The sequence below is a fragment of the Drosophila subpulchrella genome, chromosome 3L (genome assembly GCF_014743375.2).
Source record: "Drosophila subpulchrella strain 33 F10 #4 breed RU33 chromosome 3L, RU_Dsub_v1.1 Primary Assembly, whole genome shotgun sequence".
Classification (NCBI taxonomy): domain Eukaryota; kingdom Metazoa; phylum Arthropoda; class Insecta; order Diptera; family Drosophilidae; genus Drosophila; species Drosophila subpulchrella.
In genome coordinates, this window is record NC_050612.1 from 17,048,394 (window position 1) to 17,070,526 (window position 22,133).

The 22,133-nt window shown below is 38.9% G+C and overlaps 2 protein-coding genes across 4 annotated transcripts; both read left to right on the plus strand.

The window, feature by feature from the left end:
- Positions 1 to 2,117: 2,117 nt before the first annotated feature.
- LOC119554547 (integral membrane protein GPR155) lies at positions 2,118 to 13,120 on the plus strand. 3 transcript variants are annotated; one of them, XM_037865510.1, is made up of 14 exons: positions 2,118 to 2,772; positions 8,285 to 8,574; positions 9,087 to 9,226; positions 9,288 to 9,619; positions 9,682 to 9,847; positions 9,911 to 10,150; positions 10,209 to 10,400; positions 10,462 to 10,615; positions 10,883 to 10,975; positions 11,032 to 11,407; positions 11,475 to 11,849; positions 11,910 to 12,035; positions 12,172 to 12,235; positions 12,386 to 12,466. In XM_037865510.1, the coding sequence occupies exons 1-13, from the start codon at positions 2,582 to 2,584 to the stop codon at positions 12,218 to 12,220; spliced, it is 2,724 nt and encodes a 907-aa protein (XP_037721438.1). In that variant the 5' UTR covers positions 2,118 to 2,581; the 3' UTR covers positions 12,221 to 12,235; positions 12,386 to 12,466. The 3 variants fall into 3 exon arrangements, with proteins under 3 accessions (XP_037721438.1, XP_037721436.1, XP_037721437.1); XM_037865508.1 differs by lacking the exon at positions 12,172 to 12,235 and having other exon boundaries at positions 2,119 to 2,772; positions 12,386 to 13,120; XM_037865509.1 differs by lacking the exon at positions 12,172 to 12,235 and having other exon boundaries at positions 2,119 to 2,772; positions 10,883 to 10,951; positions 12,386 to 13,120.
- A 3,252-nt stretch (positions 13,121 to 16,372) lies between these two features.
- LOC119554550 (prostaglandin D2 receptor) lies at positions 16,373 to 22,004 on the plus strand. Its single transcript, XM_037865515.1, has 5 exons — positions 16,373 to 17,027; positions 19,918 to 20,134; positions 20,648 to 20,840; positions 20,902 to 21,257; positions 21,487 to 22,004. Exons 1-5 carry the CDS (start codon positions 16,825 to 16,827, stop codon positions 21,751 to 21,753), a joined length of 1,236 nt encoding a protein of 411 aa, XP_037721443.1. The 5' UTR covers positions 16,373 to 16,824; the 3' UTR covers positions 21,754 to 22,004.
- Positions 22,005 to 22,133: the final 129 nt, after the last annotated feature.

A 22,133-nucleotide genomic window follows, 5' to 3' on the forward strand; every position in this document is an offset into this window, starting at 1 on the left:
TCAAGCCGCACCGCCCCAACATGCCCTTTGCCGGCCGCTGTTAGAGATGGTGCCAAATGTAAACAAATTTGAAAAAAGGCAGTTTACTTATAATTACTATATTATAAATTATTATTAAAAATTTAGCAATCCAGGCAGCGGTCCAGGCTGCTGGTCTGGCGGCCATGGCGCACGCCACGCGTCCGCAGAATCCGCCTGCGCCACCGCACTGGTATCCTGCGCAGGGGTGGCATCCTGCGCAGGGGTGGTATCCTGCCCAAGGATTTGCGGCGCCACCGCCACTGTGGTATCCTGCGCAGGGGTGGTATTCCGAGGAGCCGGAGGAGGAGCCAGCAGCAGCGCCATCTGCCAGGCTGCTCCCCCAAGTGTGCCGCGGCCATCAGCAGGGCGTAGGCGTCCTGTCGCTCCTCAGGAGCGGCCAGGGCGCCCATATCCAGCACTGATAGGGCCTTGTCTATCATTGCCTCCCAATGCTGCAGTGACTCAATTTCCGCAGATGCCAACGATGCATCCGTAGTCACTTCGACGGCAATGGACGACCATGCCGTATCAGTGCTGGTTGTGCTGGCAAATATGCGTGCATTCCTCTAAAGCCAGGCGCCACAACTGCTTGGCCTCGTCCTTCACTTATTCCTGCCCCTATTGCCCGTTCAGCTCTGTGGTAAAAAACCCGAGCGGGCATGGGGTTAAGTGCGAAGGGGACGGGGTCTCGGCGTACTTGCCGGATGGCCCACATTTCACCCTGCAGCAGTGCTGGGCGGAAAAAAAGGGGGAAAGACAGCCGCTCCGACGGACAGAGAGTCGGTGTCAGCCCAGTCGCGGAAACTGTGTGAGGGATTCAATTTTTTGTTTTAACACATTTTTATACAAAAAATAATCCTCTCCTGCGGCTCTGGCTCACATCGTAGCCCATCCCTTCAAACGAACCCAGCTAAAGAAGTAGTCTATAAATATAAGATTTAGATTAAATATGTATAGGACAATTTTGTGTACATAATAAACTACATTTAAGAATTACAATTATATTTGTACTTCTTTAAATTAATAAGATTATTGTTCCCATAGAGAATCGATAAAGGGAACAGCAGATCGGAAGTGGATGTGCAAATTAAATTAGTCCGAAAAAATAGGAAAACAACGCTGCAGGTTGGACATTTCCTCTAAACAAGCATAGCATTACTTATTTTCAAGATAAGATCCTGAGCTCCGAGACGTTTGAAAGACTTGTTGGAATTTATAGCCAATCTATCTTCTAGCAGCCCTTCCATTTTCTTCTTTTTTGTGCAGTGGGCACCGAGTAAGGCGCGATGGGGATGGCCCACATTCCACCCTGCAGCAGTGCTGGGCGGAAAAAAAGGGGGAAAGACAGTCGCTCCGACGGACAGAGAGCCGGTGTCCAGCCGCGGAAACTGTGTGAGGGATTCAATTTTTTGTTTTAATACATTTTTTTACAAAAAATAATCCTCCCCTACGGCTCTGGCTCACATCGTAGCCCATCCCTTCAAACGAATCCAGCCAAAGAAGTAGTCTATAAATATAAGATTTAGACTAAATATGTATAGGACAATTTTGTGTACATAATAAACTACATTTAAGAATTACAATTATATTTGTACTTCTTTTAATTAATAAGATTATTGTTCCCATAGAGAATCGATAAAGGGAACAGCAGATCGGCATGCGAAAATGGATGGATGTGCAAAATAAATTAGTCCGAAAATATAGGAAAACAACGCTGCAGGTTGGACATTTCCTCTAAAAAAGCATAGCATTACTTATTTTCACGATAAGATCCTGAGCTCCGAGACGTTTGAAAGACTTGTTGGTCTTGCACCAACAACCATTGCAGACCAATTGCATTCGTTCTCAAAAAATCCCGAATCGGCAAGAACAAAACTCACCTAAAGTTGTAAAAAATACTGAATTAAACACTGAGATACTGAATTGATTTCTGTGTGCGTCCGTGTTCCCCATCTCTTTCTAGCAGGTGTATTTCCCTCTGTGTGAATAGGGTATTCTTTTTATATTCCCTCCTTGGTTTTCTAGTATATACGAAGGGTAATTTTTAGTAAATTTCCGACAGCCAGATGGTGTATATCAACGGTCGCCATGCGGTCCTACCATTCGCATCGCAAATTAAAAACAATTCGCATCGGCGGGCGCTTCTAAGCTCAATTTCCATTAAATAAATAATATTATTTATTCCGAAAAGCAAGTGCCGCGGATTTTAAAACCACAAATGCGTTGTTCGAACAGATGAAAGTGAAATCAGCCTGCCGGGCATTGCGATTTTCCATCATTTTCGATAGAATATAAAGAGTGCTAAAAATAAACCAACAACAACAAATAATTGGCAAAGCTTGAGCAAACAAAACTGCGTAGATAAGGCAGTTAAATAATAGATCAAAAGATTTGCAAGAGATACAAGGGGTGAAAATTCAATAAAACCGCAGCTGGCCCTTTGACGTCACAGCGCATCAGCTGTTTGGCTGGCGGAGCACCCTGCTTTTTCCGCTATGACGTGCAGAGTCGCCCACTAACTTCAAACACCCACTCTTGAGCTGCAAAAGCAATCCCCCAGATGGATAGCTCCATGTACTACGCCAGGGAGCGAATCGCGGCCAGCACAGAGGCTAATGTCAGGGTCATCGCATCGACCATGGCCTCATCTCTGGCCAATGGAACTATATCGCCACGCGCAGACGACGGAGGCGTCTCCATGAACAACTTTTACCCGGCGTTGGTTCAGTGCTTTGGGATCATCATTTGCGGGTTAGTAGATAGGCGGGTGCACTTGGCACCTAGATAGTAGGCCCACGCATCCTCCCCGATAAGATTACCCATTGATTTAAGCCACGCTGGCTGTCACCCCTAACGTCATCTATACGCCTTTGTTTGATTCAGGTACAGGAAAACCACCCTAATGGAAAATATTTACCTTACCAGGCAGAACTTTGTGGACTCTTTTATTAGGGACCTCACAATATGTACCGTAATGTTACTTGTTTAACGTTACAGATGGTACAACTCTTGAATTATTTAGTTGTTTTATAAAAAAAAGTGCCAATACCATCTACAAATGGTCTAGAAATGTTTGTATTTTCATTAAGAACACATTACAGTCATTTGATTTAATTTAATACTTACTAGCTATTGGGTCTTAACTTTATTAATATAGTGTGGAATGAACAATGTTCATTAAACATATTTCATTTTTAGTTTATTTGTAAGTAACTTTAAGCCGATGTATAATACAATATACCATAACATTTATTTAACAATACCATAGTACCAAACCATATTATGTTAAAGTATTTATCACCATTGGTTGAAAGCGTACAAAGGACATTGTCTATCTCTGTAACATATACGGAGTCATAATTAATATTCATATAATATATATTGATTACAAAGTATAAATTATCTTACAGTTTGAACTTTTGCACCTTTAACCACTTATTGACCTACACTACTGGCCAAAATAATAAGTACACGCTTATGAGGTTTCTTATACGTCTCGTATAACTTATTTTTATTAACATAAGGAAAAATATAAAGATACTTTTAGTTTTCAAACATATTAGAGATTATAAAAAAAGATAACATAACCATTTTTCTATTCAAATAAAAATGTTGTGATCGATTAATTCTAAAAAACATAAAAAAGGGTTGGCCAAAATAATAAGTACATCAATTCTACAATGTATAAAACTTAAAACTTATTAACTTTTTTTCTCTTTTTTTCTTAGTATGTGTAAACTTATGCTAATATCCTGTATATCCACCTTTATTTTGTAGGACTTTTGCGATTCTTTTGGGCATGCTAGCAATAAGTTTGCGACAAGTGGGCACTGGAATCTCGTACCAGGTTTTTTGGACATATTGCCACAATTCTTCGGAATTTCGAAAAGTTTTTGTCCCAATTCGACGTTTTAATTCTCCCCATAAGTGTTCTATAGGATTTAAGTCTGGAGACTGACTTGGCCAACTCATAACATTTACCTCATTTTCTGTAAACCAGGTTTTGACTAACTTTGAGGTGTGTTTAGGGTCGTTGTCTTGTTGAAAGACCCATCTCAAGGGCATGTTTTCTTCAGCATATGGTAACATAGTGCCGGCCAATATATCCTTATAACCAAATCGGGTTATAGTATCAGATATGCGATGTATTGGACCAACGCCAAGAAAAACAGCCCCAAACCATTATACATCCGCCTCCGTGCTTTACGGTCTTCTTTGTGTACCGGACGTCAAGTTCTTTGCCTTTTGGGCGTCGCACATATCTTCTGGAGTCATTTCCAAAAAGATTTATTTTTGTCTTGTCGCTCCATAAAACATTATTCCATTTTGAAGACCCATGTGGCCCAGACCAAGCTAAATGATTTTTGGCAAACTGTTCCCTCATCTGAAAATTTTTTCCTCGAAGTAATGGAACATTTCTAGCTATACGTCCTGGTAGGTTAGCTTCTTCCAGTCTACGACGAACCGATCGGGATGATATTTCATTGTCAATTTCACCGCTGATCGCCTTTGAAGACATGAAAGGATCCTTTTTTGCGAAACTGACGATGCGGGTATCCGTTGTGTGTGACGATTTCCTCTTTCGGCCTCGTTTTTCACCAAGGACTTTTGATTTTAAGGCATTCTGAACAAAACATACTGAACGTCCAACGCTTTTTGCTATTTCCCGGAGAGATTTCCCTTCTTTTTGAAGATTCACAGCAATCTGCCTTTCTTCAGCTGTACAATGCTTTCTGCGGCCCATCTAGATACATTTTTTGGCTTGGATGTACTTAAATATTTAAGGAGTCAATAAAAATCAACATACCTTAGCCCAATTCTTTGTTTGATCCTTTAAAATTGATAAATAACTTAAGTGTACTTATTATTTTGACCACACCAAAAGCGCTCATTCGGCACAAATTTAAGCCTAGCACTATATAAACGGGGTTCCCCGCTTTCATTTTTTATTTAAATGTTTTGCAACACTGTAACCTTTCAAAATATTATCGATTGGCAGGGCTGTATTCGAAAATAATCGAGCAATATCGCAAATAAGAAAGACGATACCTATGTACTTATTATTTTGGCCAGTAGTGTATGTAGCTACCTCGAGTAAAATAATTGCATTATTGGTTGCCACATCCCAGGCAGGGCTTAGACTCGAACGCAGATCACCTTATCATTATGATTACTGGGTACGTGCCACAAAGAAAACTCGTGTGCGCACTTCTTCGTACAGTGACCAGCACTTATGTCGTACACCGTCTCGATTCAATCTCAATTTCTCTGATTTGTTTTTCCCCACTTATCAATTGACACTCGAATTTTATAATCTTAGTCAAGCTGCTGTCTCACTGTCTGTGCGTACTCCAATTACTTCGTTTGCTTTTTCAAACAAACCCAGCAATTATCTTAAATCAGCTAAATTAACTATGGTTATTTTTAGAAATGTAATCATATAAATCACATTATTTGGGTTAAATTTGGCGTGTCAGCAAAAGCTTGTTGCCTGATCTTCCCTAAAATGAATAAACATAAAATAGATGTGTAGATTTTTGATATAAAGATATATGTATATTACCAAGTATTTCGATTAATATATTAATTAATTCCCAAGACTTTTTGTTTCATTTTCTCTAATTTATGCTGCTGTTATTTCTGTAATTGCGGATGCATTGCGAAAAAATGCTATGCTTCATTTGCTTGCGGTTGTAAAAGGGTTATTTAAATTACAAAATTTCCGATTAGTCACTGCAAGTCAACAACTGATATTGATTGATCATTCACCTGAAAATCCAAACTATTGAAACCTTTTGTTCCGGCCATTTTATGGGGGTCTCTTTGTTTCCGTTAACTGCATTATTTCCCAATGTTTACACACTTATTAATAGCAATTATAGTTGAAAACGATTTCATAAATCTGAACTAATTCCCGCCGCTCGTGGCACTTTTCCTGGGAAATTGCCGTGAAGCCTCCATTAAATTTGACATACAAAAAATTGTTCAATAACAATGGGGAGCGGCATATGTAAATTCCCTTGGTCCCCATATCAATCTTTATATATGCATCTGAGCCGAAACTTAATTGCCGGGGGGGGGGGGGGGGGGGGGGGGGGCGATAATCGAAAGTAAAACGTTTAGAGAGTGAGAGAAAAACGTTAAAAATCAGCAAAACAATTACAAAAATGACCTTGCAAAGCAATGTTTTGTATTAAGCCTGTAAACAATATCTAGCCACTTCACCTGAGCCAATATTCGCACAGTACTGGTGTGGGTTATGTAACCGCAATTACCGATTTGTCTACCGACCACTGCCAATTACAGGCGATATGCATGCCCAGACAAAAGACCAACTGGCAGATGCACCTCCTCCAACTGTTCAATCAAACAATTACGTATTTCGCCTATACAAAGTCGGGTACGATTCGATTATACATTACTTAACTGTTCTCTCGCCGTTCGTTGGCATCTGACTTTAGAATTTAATGCTGGAATCGAACTTAGAGCTATGAAGATACCCTCAACTCTGTTCTTAATGGTACCATTTATTTATCAAAGTTTTACCATTAACAAAATAAGCGTTTTCTGAAAATAACTAAGTTCCAAAAACATTACCTTACAATTTGGTAATATGTTTAAACTTTCCAGTAGCCTTTAATCGTTAAGTAATCCGAAACCCAAATCATTAGTTATCTTAAAATTAAAATACAATCTTTTGCACTCTATCATTAAAGGGTAGTTGGGAAAGATACACATCATTCCCAGTTTTAAGTGGTGCTCGTAATGCAATTAAATTTTGTTTACGACTGTTATCAGATTGAAATTATATTTAATCATTTATTTGATGAATCTTTGTTGTTTGTGCGGACTGTGAGAATTTGATCGACTTGCTTTAGAACTTTTGCTTTGCGATGTAGGGTGGAAATAACCTGATAAGCGCTACCAGTAATTACGGTGTATAAACACCTCAGTTTTTTATGGATTGACATGTCCATATGTATGTAGCTATAGTACGAGTAAAATAAATGCATTGATCTCAGGCACTCTATATGTAAAACGTTCTAATCTAGACATTCGCAGCTGTTTCTTTAGCGGATTCTGGGCGAGAGTTGCCCAACAACCCGCAGTATGACAAAACTAAATGAACTAATATTTTGTTTGGGCACGTAAGATGAATATTTCCGTGCCGATCCTAACAGCCAGCCAATTAAGCCTTTACTTCTTTCTTAAAAGTATATAAATGCTATTTACTAGGTTGACTAATTTCGGTTTTGTTCCTCTCGACTGACTTTCTAGAACACTTGTTTTGCTCAACAGATAAATAATGTGGGTAAATAAGAAAAAATGTTTGACATTTTGGTTTATAAAGTCGGTGGGCAGAACTTTTATATACAAGAGAACACTTGTTAAAACAAGAATTCAGACTTTGCTACAATTTATTTGTCTGATTTCTGCCAAGGTTTTTTATAAATATAATAACAGGAAAAATCATATTAAAACTCATTAAAAATTTACTGAAAATATAAAATAATGTGTATCATATAATAAGTGTCTTTTTAGATTTATTGGTTAAATAGAGTATTTGTATTTCTTCTGAATTTTCCAGCTTTCGAATAGGCACACTTTCTTATCAGTCATGTCGTGTAAGCTCTTCAAGTCTAAACAAAACATAGATAATGTTCACAAGTGTTTCGCATTCCTGGGAAAAAGCATTTACACAAATAAATATGAATGACACATGGGGTTCCTCAAGACCAGAAGCTGGGCTCTGTCAGTATTATCAATAAGAGGATCGCAAATTTACCGAAGATAAGAGATTTCTTTTGTACTTCCCAACAATAAAATCAACAACATCTGCTATAAATCCAACGTAATTGCAATAAATCGTGTTGAGTCACACGGAAAGGTCGCTAAACTAGTTCGTATAAAGCTGGGGGAAGTACTCCCTACTCCAGATTACCAGACAAATTAATTTGTCTCGACGAGTGTGACAGACATACCAATACTGGCACAAAAATAAAAACGTTTACATATCGCTGTTAGCCAAGAGACAGACCGAAATAAAACTGGTTTACGAGGGGATCACGTGTGGCTCCGGTGATTGTTTTTTATATGCATGTAGTACACTGCTCAATATTGATTAAGAGTTTCCGCCTTTCCGGCTGGCTGGGTTATTAGCATTATAAATAAACACCTTTTGGTCGAAGGGGGCGTGGCCCGGCACGCCTTTACAACCTGATTACTGGTTTAATGTTCTCCTTTTGCTTGCTCCTTGTTGCAGTTACATCGCCGGACGTTTCAAGATCATTAGCAATGCGGAAACCAAGGGACTGGGCACCTTCGTGGGCACCTTTGCCCTGCCCTCGCTGATCTTTCTGTCGCTGGTGGAGCTCAACTGGAACGCGGTGAACTGGAGCTTCCTCCTGGCCATGCTCGTCTCCAAGGCGGTGGTCTTCTTCGCCGTGCTTTTCATTTCGCTGCTGGTTGCCAGGCCTTTGAATTACGCCCGTGGAGGATTGATGGCCATTTTCTGCACCCAGAGCAACGACTTCGCCATCGGCTACCCCATAGGTGAGCTCTAAACTGGATTAACTGTGCAATATGTGGTTGGAAATTTTTTCATAGCTTGCTATTTCGATTTGATATTTGCGAACCATCTATACCTTATAGCTGGGGTGCTGATTTTGAGGATCACCACAAATTCAAATGGTTACTTTTAAACAAAGATCTAATTCAAGCTAAAAAAGTCTAAGGCGATTTACTTTAGAACTTCTAGTTAGGTTTGTGTTTTTCAAAAGCAGGTGCATTTGTATTAAATATGTAAATAAGCACCAAATCAAAAAAAAATCAAGTGAGAAAAATTAAAACCGAACACGAACCCGGGGGCAACAAATTGACAACCGTAACATCGTTTAGTTTCTAAAGATTATGGAGATCAACGTTTGAAGTAGTTGTATTTGCCTTTAAAATAAATGGCTTCTGGCTGCTATATAAATCTACATTTAGTTACATAACACATCATGTATTTAAGCTCAGTTTAATAAACCCACATAATGATGACAAACATATTATTTCCCCTGCAGTTATGGCTCTCTACAAGGATGTTCATCCAGAATACGCTTCGTATCTGTATCTGATGGCCCCGATCTCACTGGCTATTCTGAATCCCATTGGTCTGGTGCTCATGGAGATATCCAAGATAATCAAGAACAAGGAGGATGTGGTTAGTACTTGAGTTTTCTTTCTTTCTTTTATTTTTTTTTCATATGATTTATCCTTTGCAGACTCGAAATCCACCACTTTGTCCAGAAACTTGTCCCGCGGAACAGATGGCCAAACGGAATCGCTGCCTGGGTGAACGAACTATACTGGTTCTTAACACCCTTGTTGCCCTGTTCTTCAACCCTCTGCTCCTGATGACCTTGCTGGGTGTGGCTGGAGGTTTCCTCTTTCCTCACGGTCTGCCCGAAATGGTGTCCAGTACTTTGCGTGTTCTTGGACAGAGCTTTTCGGCCACAGCCTTGTTCCTCCTGGGTCTAAAGATTGTTGGAGGCGCAGGATCGGAAAAGAAGAGTACTGGATTTTTGTTGCCTGGTGTACTCATACTGGTTAAAATGTAAGTGCCTCTTAAAATATTTATTTATTCAGTAGATCAACACATGTAATATTTATTCACAGCTTGGTGCTACCGCTGGTCATCCGGCAGACGGTCAACATTATGCAGTCTGGCCAGAACTTCAACGACACCACTGAGCTGAGCACTTTCGGCTTTCTCTATGGCACCTTCCCAGCTGCCCCTGGTGCGTTTGTCGTTGCGACACAGTACAACATTGAGGTTGAATTGGTAATTGGATTGAAAGTCAAATCGAAGTTCACTCGCCATTAATTATGTATTCTCATGGTTCAGGTTGCTCGCAGCATGGTTTTCTGCACATTCATCTCAGCACCATTGATGTTTATATCAGCCAAGATGATATCGCTGACGAATCTTAAGCCACTCGACTATCTGCATGAACTGGATGCCTTTTCGTTTGACATCAGTGTGGCCGGCGCGGCTGCCTGTTGCATCATGTTGGTATTGTTGATCGTGACGAAGCGTTTCAAGAGAATGCCACAGAGGATCACTTTCTGTCTGGTTCTGTCGCAGGTGGGACATCATTATGTGGTGCCCTTGGGATATGGTTCTAAAAATGTATCCTTTATAGCTTATGTGCTGCATAGGAGTAATACTCTGGTCCAAGATGGAGCACGTGCACCGTTGGCCCTTGTACCTGCAGTTTTTCCTCTTCAATATTGGCACCTACAGCACTCGCCTTTGGACAGGTCTTTTGGCCATATCCCTTCTCTTCCTGCAGTGTCGCAGCTTGTGCTTTGTGCTAAAACTTTGGCCATATATGGTAACTATTCCAAGTGATAAAATAATATTATCGGCCTAATCTTTTATTTTCCCTGCTATAGTTGGTGTTTGCCTGGGGTGTGCCGGCCATCATATCGGGCCTCTTGGTTGCCTTCGATACAAATGTGACGTCTGGAGAGAAACATAATCCAAGCTTTCAGTACGGAAATGCTCAGGCTGCCATCTCAGTTTTTATTCTTGTCATGTGCTTCATAGGTATGCACAAAATTCACTTTAAAAGTGTATTCAATAACAAACTATGATGAGAAATCTAAATGCATTTGAAGAGTTAATAAACCTCTTTCCGATCTTTGGCTTAAGTTTGGTTAAGTTTACTTTACCATCCTGAACCATCTATAAAGGTTCGACAGGGGGTAAAATGATGCGTCAAAAGTTTTCAATCTGATGTCAATTCTGTTCAGAAGTTCGTCGCCGTCATTCATAAATTGTGCAACTAATGTTCTTTATTAATTTATTTTTCAGTCACTGTTGGCTGTTTGGTGCTGCATCAGCGTTATAAGAAACGCTACGAAAAGTACATGACATATTCACGTGAGTTGTCCAATCCGGAGTCGGGTATGTACCTGCAATCTCAATGAATAAAATAATTTTAAATGTTTATCTTGTTGCAGAATCATCCGATCTTCACTCAACAATATCCACGACAAACTTGTTGAGCCAGACGGATCACTCGTCCATCCGACAGAGTATTCGCACGGCTTCCTATTCGTCCTCATCCGACGATGAAGAAATACTACCAACAGCTGCGGGATTGCCAGCAAACAGAACGAATGGTAACAGCATTGGAGGAGCAGGATCAGGAGGAGGAGGTGGTTGTGGCTCTGGCAATGGGACTTGCTGCTCGGGAGGAGCGCCGGTAACCACACCCTCAACAACTAGCACTGTGGTTGTGGACATCGAGGATCTGTTGAATCGAACACGCCAACGCGCCAGTGGGGCCAACAATAAAGATGTGGACAAGATCGAGAGTGCACCTGCTGCAGACGAGTACGTTGTGGATATAGCTAATATTTTAAGCAGAGTTTATAGTGAGAAAATATCTTTATTCTTGCAGAATTCGACATCAAATGTGTAGCAGCTCCTTTAATTGCGGGCCTAGTACCTCGCGACAAAGTTGTCAGACGATTATCGAACGCTATGAGGATCAGAACAGGCGGGGACTCGAACCCCTGGAACACCCGAGCGATACTGATGAACATCAAACTTTGAAGCACACTGTCCTTCTGATCATCCTACTGTGCTCCATGTTTGTCGGCCTGGCGGTGTCCATTTGGACTCTGGTGATGGAGGGAATGTCTGGCATATATCTGGAACTGAGTTTCCTTGATGCTTTCCTGAACTTCGGTCAGGGTCTTATTGTGCTGGCCGTGTTCATAACCGACATGGGCGAGCTACTAATGCCAGTTGTCAAGCTGTGGCGCAAGTTATGGTGAGATGGGATAGCATAGTATTAGAACTTTAGATCAATATTATTGTCATTTCTTTAAAGGTATGGAGCCAATGTGGTCAGTCTACCCCACTGGTCGAACGTGCGACCCGAAACCAAGCATATTTGTGAACAATTCCGCAACCATCACTTGGAAAACTGCAAGAAAGACATTGCCAAGGACAGAAGGTGGGCATCAACAGTACTTCACCTTTTTGTTAGCTTAGCCACTATAGGGAATCATTTAGAAAATGGTTTAGTTGAGTTCCTTTTTTTAAATACTATTTATTTTCAAAACCCCTTTCTAATTTAAACCCTGCCTTAGAATATTAAGCAGCAATAGGAATAGTCTTTTGGATGATAATAATTTTTAATTTCCATTATACTAAGTAAGTATTTTAAGTGAATTTAATTCTGAACTAGCCAGCAGCTAAGCATTTTATTCTGCTTGATCTTAGCACTTTTAAAGCATTTGTTTCTTAACCCACCATGAGTTGTTTTAGCCACTATTTACTAAAAATCTCCTGGATATTTTTCAGATGGCGCATTCGAGTATACCGCAGGGTGTTCTACGGCACCGAGTTCGTCAGCTGGCTCATCGAGGTGGGCCTGTCCAAGGACCGAATGGAGGCTGTGCACTATGCCCGACATCTGGTCGATGGCAGGGTCTTGAGACACATCAACAACGTTTATCACTTCGAGGATAAACTGCTGCTCTACAATTTCTGCAGTCGCATCTAGAGGCAGCTACTACAAAAATGAAGCAACTACGCCAAATTTAGTTTGATTTCCTGTTTAGTTTATCATATCTCTTGTATGTAATTTCGACTGCTGTGATTGTACGCCAAACGAGCACGCACACGCAATGCAGCCAATTGTGTGTGGGTGATGGTATAGTGGCGATGGGATGGGGAGGATGAGCTAGTGAATTTGTTTATATTGTGCAAGTAATTTGCTTGGCAAACGAAAGTTTATTTTTTAAATGTTTATTACTAAGTAGCTGACTCGGCTGGCAGCGCAAGGGGCTATCAGCATGAGCTTTGTATAGGTGCAATATAGAATACTGATGTAACAGAAGATGAAAGTTTCCTAAATATTATAAATACCTTTGTAATTTAAACGCAACTCTATGTCACAACTAAAAAGAAAACTGTGCATAAAACGCTATAAACGAATATATAAATACAGATACACACATAGTTTAGTAAACAACCATAAATAAATATATATATACATGCATATATACCTCAAGCCGCGAGGCCCAAAGAACAAAACATTTACCATGCATTTGTGTCGCATTCGATTTCAATCTTAATTTGCATTGTTTTCTTGGAACACAGCCTTTTGATATCTGTTGTTTTGTTGTCGAATCTTGAGCTATAGCCATTTTCGATCGGCTTTTGGTCTTGCACGCGTCGCTCAATCTGCGTTTGCGTGTTTGAAATACCAATATCCCTTAATTCCGGACACCGGCCACTCTATTAATTGTTCGCCAGCCATCTTTAGTTTAATATTCTGCTAGCGATACGCAGAGCTGTTTTTTTGGAATGCGTCTGTTTCCCATAAACATTGCCGGAGAGAAGCCTCCACTCTTCCCTGGCCAAGTATCATCGATCCATTGAAGTTCTGCTTTGTTTGTTATGCTAAATGCAAATAATTGTAAAGTGCGCTGGCATACTGGCATCCAAAAATATTCTTTCACTGCAGTTCAAACGTCGATGTATATAAAACTGACTCACTGTAGGGGACCATGTCAAGTACTTTAACTTAATTGCATTCTCAATAATTAAAACCATTATATTCTGTAGCCATGTTTAACCTTCGAGGACAGTTGGATATATCATGGACAGACTAACCCAATTTATAGCAATCTAATGCAGTCTGTCCATTTCCTATCATATAACTGCAATTTGGTCATGAGCTCTAATTATATAAAAGGCACTACAAGGATGAATCATAAGGGAAGTTGCACTCGGAGTGCAGTCTTCACGGAATTTTAAGTTAAGTGGGAAATACTTGTATGGTTTCAGTTAGTATACCCTTTTAATCTATTAAAAAAAATGTATTTCTGAAATTGTTATGTTTGAATGTAAATGATTACAGTAAAAATAATATTTCCAATATTTTGAAGGAAACCGTTTTTAATATGATTATTCCTTATTTACGAGAAAAAATATTTGAAAGATTTTAATAAGATTTTATATATTTTCCTATGGTTTTCATTTTTTAATAAGATTTTATATACTTTCCTATACCTTTCATTTTTGAAAAAAAATTAATCGTTTTGAAGGACGTAATAATAATAAATAAATACATAGAGCAACCAAAATTTATGTTACCATTTTCCGGGTGTATCTACTTCCTTTTCTCGTTTGTTGTACCAGAAGTTTATTAGTTTACCGAAGAATTCCAGTGAGTCTATCACAGTCTTATCGGTATTGACAGATTAAACAGAAAGTCTTGGGGTTACAAGAGCCTCTATGTAAACAATTCGAAACTGATTTGACAAACTAGAAGAAGAAACTGCAATACACAATTCAAGGGGAGTCACGAGACATGACCTCATACCTCAGAGTCAAAAATCCTGGCCCATTAATCAGCCACTTTATGGCGAAGAAGTGCTCACTGAACAAGTGCAAATAGTGCGTTATTATTTATTCATTTAATTTTGCAAAAACGCCCCAAAGAGGGTCAGAGGTCAGTCAACCCTTAAGCCGTCAAAAAAAGCAATTTTTATTTGTCCCAGTCATAAAATTCAGCCCACGCAGAGGAGGCCAAAATATATGAGCTGCTGTCGGCGTTGCTTCGGGCATCCAATTTTGAGGCGTACAATTAATAGACACCAAGCCAATTTAACGAGGATATCAAGGGACACCCAATTCTAGGGCAGCATTCACATTCAGTGTTTTGTTGCCTTTGGGGGGAATTATATAAAAATAGTCCAACCGCATGACGTCTGCAGAAGTCGGTGGGATGATACTCGAACCGCAATTACGCGGCACAAGGACGACATCAGACTCTCCGGCCGCAGGCTCGTTAATTTCATACAGCTGTAGATGTAGCATTTAATTTACAGTTCCTCATACGCCCCGTTGTCCCCACAACAAAGACCACCCAAGTAATCCCTACCATCCAAGTTTAGCCATCCCAAAATGGATATTCGCATCACCGATTTGCGGCTTCCGCTAAATTTCGCCACATGGCTAATTTGCCATTTAAAATGCAAATACGCGAAACGTGCAGTTCAAATATTATTTTCTCAATAAATATTCCCATACATTTTTAATCGAATCATTAGTTTTATTTCGTTATTACGATTTCTTTGAAGAATTCGCTTCCGAAATTCCTATTGCAGCTACTAATCAAAAATATTATAACAACAATTACTAATTGCCAAATCTTAATTGTTAATTCTCTTTAGAACGCCTGGCAAATCAACTCAGAAAGCTCAATTAAAAGTCAGGAGAAATATATTAAAGGTAGACCTGCTTTGATGCTCTTTATTTTCAATGATTTTAAAGTGTAAACTTAAGAATCTTAAACTTTTGAAACAATAGATTAATTTATCGAAATTTTTTCAATTCCCTTAAGATTTTATAAGCTTAAAATAAATTTTTAAATTTGTACCTCACAAAAGATTGTTATATTCAGTAACATTTATATTTTTCTAGGGTCCCCTGTGAACTTAAGTTTTCTTTGGCAGCTTTAATGAAACATTTTATTTTATTAGCGAATTAACTTCCGGCTATTTCGGAACTACAGTTCAAGACTTAAATAAAAGTGGGACTACATAAGGTACTTATTAAATTTATTTTCCGGTATTACATTTTAAGAATTTTTCGATTTTAAATTAAAGTGAAGGCATTTATATTCATCATTGGAAGTTTTTGAAATGAAAAAAAAAATTCGGGATTTTTTTTTTGGGTGTTGGCACTTTCATGAATGACTGTATATTTATATTTTATTATTTCAAAAATATCTTATTTCAAACCACAAAAAAAGGATTTTTTGTAATAGATTAGGGGAGCAATTTTTATGGTTAAAAAATAATGCTGCATATATTTTTGTTTGTTTCTTTCTATGTCATAAATTGAACCAGAATTTTATATTAGTGTTGCAATTTAACAAAAATATTTTTTAAAGATAATTTGTGGCTCATCAAAAGCAATAAAGGGTGCTTTTAATAAAAAACAATGCCTTTCGTTTTTACGATTCAACTTGGAAAGAAATATGAGTTCTATTGGCTCAAATAAACATTTATTACTTTTAATATAAAAATCGATGCAATAATTGAAATTGATATTCTTAGTAATCCGCAATCTTATAGGGTATAAGAGAAACAATAAAATTTGTCGTGCTATTTTGACCGCTCGCACACGTCCAAAGGCGCTGGCACGAGCTGTGCATTTTCGATGGGGTGGTTTTCGAGTGGGTGTGGATGGGGTGTGTGTGCTCGGGGGTGCCTGTATTCCGTGGGTCATATCCGATCCGACCACCGGCGGCGCCAGCCGAGGCAGAGCCGATCCAGAGCCGAGTCAGAATGTTTGGCAACTGTTGAGCGCTGAGCAAGGAGCCCTGCCCCCTGGCAGCCCCACTGCGGTCCGATCTGCCCAACCACCCACTTATAGTATATAGCTTATATAGCTCGGAGCTATGGGCAGCAGCCGACGAGTGCGCCGCTCGACGAACCAGTCATTCTAAATCGACGCCTGGCTGACTGCAGACGCGCTCCTCGGATCAAATCGCCATCGCAGTGGTCGGTTAATCAAGTGTCGCCCGCTCTAATCATTAATTAAGTGTCTTAGGAAAATAAGTCCAATTTGGCTATCGAAACGGGTTTCCATCGACTGCGTGTGCGAGCGACTATGCTTTTGCGGCAGGCTCATTTGTGAAAAAAAAAAGAAAAATCATTTGCGGTCAGTTCGATTTTCACCTGAATTGCAATCAAGCCCAATTATCAAACAATCACATCGGCAACATGGAGTCCTCAACACCTGTGCTGGACCTGTTGATGCTGAATAGCTCCACCACTGTGGCTCCTAAGGCCCTCTATGCGAATAGGAAAAATTTGATCATCGGTGCGATTATCATGGGTCTGGGCGTTTTCGGAAATTCGCTGGCACTCTTTATTTTGGCGCGCAAGAAACTGAACAAAAACAGCAAATACACGCTCATGCTGCGGTAAGTGCATTAAAAGAAAACATAAAATAATAAAAAAAATGACTTAAAAATGTATTTTTGAAATATAAACAAAAAAAAAAAAAAAAAATGATCCCGGGGATGAAATATATATCATGATTTTAAAAGGGAAATTTACTTTATAACAAGTTGAAATCTGTTCGCAAATTTATATTTAACCTAAAGTTAAATTGTTATAATTTTAGACGGAACTATAGTAAGATATTTAAAAATAATTAAAGTAAGTACATAGTTTTTTTTTTAATGTAGTCATAAAATGGAAATAGTGCCAACCAAAAAGTGTATAAGTGTCTATTAAAGGAACACAGTTTCATAAAATAAAATTAAAACACTTAATTTCAAGCTTAAAACGTTTACCAAAAGCTAGCAGTTTTTGCATATTTTCTTTGCGTGTAACTACTCATTTTTTGCACATAATGTTTGTGACTGTTTGCGGCCAGTTCATGGCTATGTAAGTTTATTCAACCTGCTCTCAGCTGCGGCCACAATTAAATAGTAGTGTTCGATTATATGCCTATGCGGGCCTGATTTGCATACACTGAATTGTTTTGTTTGGCAGGGGCTTTGTTTTTGGCTTCTGCATATCTTATCAAATGGCGGAATTAGTCCATTGGCCATGTGTTTTGGTGGTGAGATTTTGCCATACTCCAGTCTGTATCGGACAGTCTTATCGGCGACATGGGAATGCAGCAATTGCGAATGCATTAAAAGCTTAATGGTGTAACTGAAGACGGAGATCGGAGCTTGGCCAGATTGGCAAATGTGTGTATATATACGAATTCCATTGAGAAGTTAGGAAGGCTAGATTTTATAATATTTTTTATTGCATTACAATATTTTTTATTGTATTTTTAATATTTATTCATTTGCATATATTAAAACTTTAAAAACACTGAATCAACAAGTCTGGGGTTTTCCTTAGCATTATAAGTATTTAAGTCATTGGGGATTTTACATTATGTTTTAAAATACACACATAGTTGATTAATAATAAATGAGTGTATTATTAAACAACACAATATGTGGTATTTCTTTTTATTTTAATTTAGTCATAGGGTAACACCATCTGAAGGGGTGTGCAATTATGTTAAGAACAACCTTATCAAGTGAGAACAGTTTATATATGACTCACAATGAAATTCTTTCAGTTCATTTGCCAAATATTTGCCACAATTTATACTTCATTTATCAGCATTGGCCTGTTGGCAGATTCAGTGAGCTTTATTCCAATTTGCTCCTTTTCCTACATCTTATGCTGCGACAACATTGCGTATGCGTAATATGCGTAAATTGCTGTCGCCAGCAATTTGAGCCATCAAGGGACCAGAAATTAAGGCAAATTCCATTGCAGACATGAGCCTCCTTTTGGAGAGCCTTTGATCTGTAATTTGATTGATTGAATGAACCCGGTGATTGGCACTTGAGCGGTGTCGATAAATCAGGGTATCCCAATGGCATCACCCTTATTGCTTTTTCCCTCTGTGGAATTTGTGCTTTCCCATTGCAAAAACAAACAATGAGTTTGCTATTACAAGCCAATAACACAATCATGCATTTCACATTGCAAATCGAAAATTTAGATATTTTCGCCCTGTAATGAACAGTTTCGGTGCTTTTGCTTTCAGTGAAACTTTTACAACGCACCATAAATTGAATTTTAGTAGTTTTTGCGCTATAAGCAGGTATAATGGTACACAAGCAAAAAATAAAAATAAAAACGAATTAAGTCATTACAAGTCCCAACGTTTAGTCCAGCTATTTGGCCCACCCTCAATCTCCGGGAATTGTCAATCCCATTTTTTACTTTATTCCAAGCAGGCGTTGTCATTCATTTCTGTTGCAAAAGTCCTATATCTACATATATATTTTCATCTCACCCGGAGACAAATGAGTTTCCTGTGTCAACGGAGCCCCAAAAACAATCGAGACGAAACACAAACATTTTCCACAAATGCAATATTTTATGATCCCAATAAGAGGGAAATACTTAATATAACCCACTATTGACAGACACACATTTTTCAAGTATATACGGCTTTTACGCTACGTGAGGGTAGTGTATAAGTTAACAATTCAATTCACCTCTATTTGATAGTTCTTTAAAAATAACACATAAATATATATTGTAATAATGAGTTCCTCACACTATTATAAATGTGTTATTAAAAATATACATTTTTAGAAGATTATTCAATCAGTAAAGATTATAAGAGTTATATAAAATTCATACTAACAATTTGGCAGACTGAAAATACTTAATAAACTAAATAAAAACAATGTAAAGAAAATGGAAAGAACTACTTATAGACATAAAGTATTGAAGAAATCGTACTTTTAAGCATTAACCGAGTTTCCATAAAAATTTTCAAAACATATATGTTTACTATTTTTTACTGTGATTAGCTTTCATATATATAAAGACTTCTTAAACAATTATAAAAATAAATCTTTAAATATACATACATACATTAAGTAAAAGACTTAAAATTAATTTACCCATAAAAAAATTCCTTATAATTTCAGCTGCCTTTTTTTATATTATTCAGTACAAAATAAATTGCCGGCGGCCGTTTGAGAGTGCTTAAAGATCAAGTCACGTCTTAGGCAACTAAAATCGGCAGTTGTACAACCATATGGGGCAGTTTTGAGGTATCTTGATTGAAAGTTTCGCCTTATCATAGGGGCAATTAATTAAAAACAATTCGTTATTACGAATTTTTCCGCCTTATAATCGTGGTTTATTACAGAACCCAATGGTTCGTTGCCACATTAGCGTTACTGGAGTGGAAAACTTTTATTATCCCATTTACGAGCCTTGAAATGCCCTGTAGCTAAGCTAAACCTAATTTATGAAAGTCCTTAACTATTCCAGATGCCTGGCAACCAACAATCTGGTGGCTCTGCTGGGGATGCTGACCACAACGCTGCTGAAAATGTACCTTTCGAAGGAGGTCCTGCAGTCCTTTATACGATTTGACTGTATGGGACTCGTGGTGTGGCGCTTCTTTGGCCTTAGCTCTGGATGCATTGCGGCAGTAATGGCAGCTGAAAGATGGATGGCTCTGGCAAGACCCTTCATTTACCACAAGGTTTGTATCATTATTAAATAATAATTCAATTTTAATATAGGCGAACCTCTAGAACTATATTTGATTTAATATTACTTAACATTATTTTAAAATATTTATATCTTATTATGACAGTGATCTCACCTAGAAATATAAAATATAGCATGTCAATGGTTATATATTTTTGAAACGGTCCGAGAAGATTTGAATCATTATAGGGGTTTCAATGCAATACAATAAATAAGGTTGGCACATACTTAAGAATTAAAATATAAAAAGGCTACCATATAGAATATTGGTCCTTTCTGAAGAATTAGCGGTTTTATTTTAATCTTTCTTTAGGCACTAGATATACAAATCGGTTCATTGCTATTATTTTTATAGAAATAGTTTAAAGCTCAAAATAATTATTAATCTTACATTTTGAGAAAGCATTTTAACAATTATTGATTAAAGCAAATGGGATAATGGGTAAACAGGAAATCACGAACCTGACAAATGCATCCAACTGATGGTTATAAATCTCTCATATAGCACATCACCTACGAGCTGATCCGCAAGAGCATCTATAGCATACTGATTGTGGCGGTAGTCATCACGTTCCTGCCTTTGGTTGGGTTTGGCGCCTACATTGATGAATCTAATCCGGAAGAGCTTAAGTGCATGCGATATCGCGATGCGTCGGGAGTGTGGAACAAATCGTACGCGGTGCTGTTTATGGTCTTTGGTAATGTCCCACCAATTGCTCGTCACATATTGTTACTTATTTGGCAATCGATTGACTCCAGGTACCCTCCTTTGCATTGTGATCGTGGCCTGCAACCTGTTCGTGGCACACACTTTACTCTGTGTTATTGGAAGGACTCGAACGGCCAAGAGGCACATGCACTATGACCTGGTCTCTGGGGACAAGAACAGTGCGATTAGCATCGATCCGGAGAGCAGCAGCGCCACCACTCTCTACCAGACACAGCTAAGCTCCGGAAGCGGAGGTAGCCACCGCGGCGTCCATCCAACGAGGCAATTCCGGCACAGCGTCAGCGTCACCATGGCGGCCACAGAATCCTCCCCGGTGGAGATCAAGTTCGCCAAGCTGATGGCATTCCTCAGCATCTCCTTCGTCATCTGCTGGATGCCACAGATGGTGAGTCCTGGGAGAATATCTTTCTATTTCCTACCCACATACCAAATTTCATATCAATCGGACAAATATTATGGTCTGACTAAGGAACTGTTTGTTTCTTCTTAAGATGTAACAACGTTCAGACTCCAAAAAGTGTGCAATAAAAATGTATACTTTAAGTGGCGGAAACGCCCTTAGAAAACAGTAATATTTATTTTAAAACTAAAATGCTTTTTATATTCTTTTTAAGATTGCTATCCCATTGGCCATAGCCCCAGATCGTCTGCCCGCAACGAATAAGTTCTTCATCATCGCCGACGTGCTTACGGCCCTGCATTTCACCTCGGATCCGTATGTCTACGTGCTGAGTCGATCCAAGTCCATCAACTGGTCGTTGCTGGGCTGCATCAAGCGCTGGAGGAGCGGTTGGCGTCCGGGTGGACTTCGTCGATCCCAGAGCGACCAGAGCCGCATGCGCACCACAATGACGGAGGCGAATACTCTGGAGTTTAACTAACTCCTCCCGATCCTCATTCAGCACCCCCGCGTACTTAATCCCATGTCCCGCTTCAATGGGATCTCACTCAATTATCGATTCCGCCTCCCTTAAAACATTCAAAGGAGTGGCTCCTCATAGTTTCGTAAGGTGTAAATAATATGTACCCCACTTTGTATACCATATCAAGGCGTTCCTTATATGCTCATCGCACATAATAATAATAAACTTAGAACCGATTTGTGGCATAAAACAAACCGCCCATGTGCTAATGTAAATGTTGAACAGGAAATTGAATTGAATTTTACATAGAAATTGATTTGGATTTGAGGTGTTCAGGGTTTCGAAAATTAATTTAATCATTTTTGTAATCTAAAGCCTTATTTCAGAAGTTAAAAAAC

Coding starts and splice junctions, on each gene's coding strand:
- LOC119554550 (XM_037865515.1), top strand. CDS start 16,825: ATGGAGTCCTCAACACCTGTGCTGGACCTGTTGATGCTGAATAGCTCC. Junction 17,028..19,917: donor AAATACACGCTCATGCTGCG/GTAAGTGCATTA, acceptor TAACTATTCCAG/ATGCCTGGCAACCAACAATC. Junction 21,258..21,486: donor TCTGCTGGATGCCACAGATG/GTGAGTCCTGGG, acceptor ATTCTTTTTAAG/ATTGCTATCCCATTGGCCAT.
- LOC119554547 (XM_037865508.1), top strand. CDS start 2,582: ATGGATAGCTCCATGTACTACGCCAGGGAGCGAATCGCGGCCAGCACA. Junction 9,620..9,681: donor GTACTCATACTGGTTAAAAT/GTAAGTGCCTCT, acceptor ATTTATTCACAG/CTTGGTGCTACCGCTGGTCA. Junction 10,616..10,882: donor TCTTGTCATGTGCTTCATAG/GTATGCACAAAA, acceptor TTTATTTTTCAG/TCACTGTTGGCTGTTTGGTG.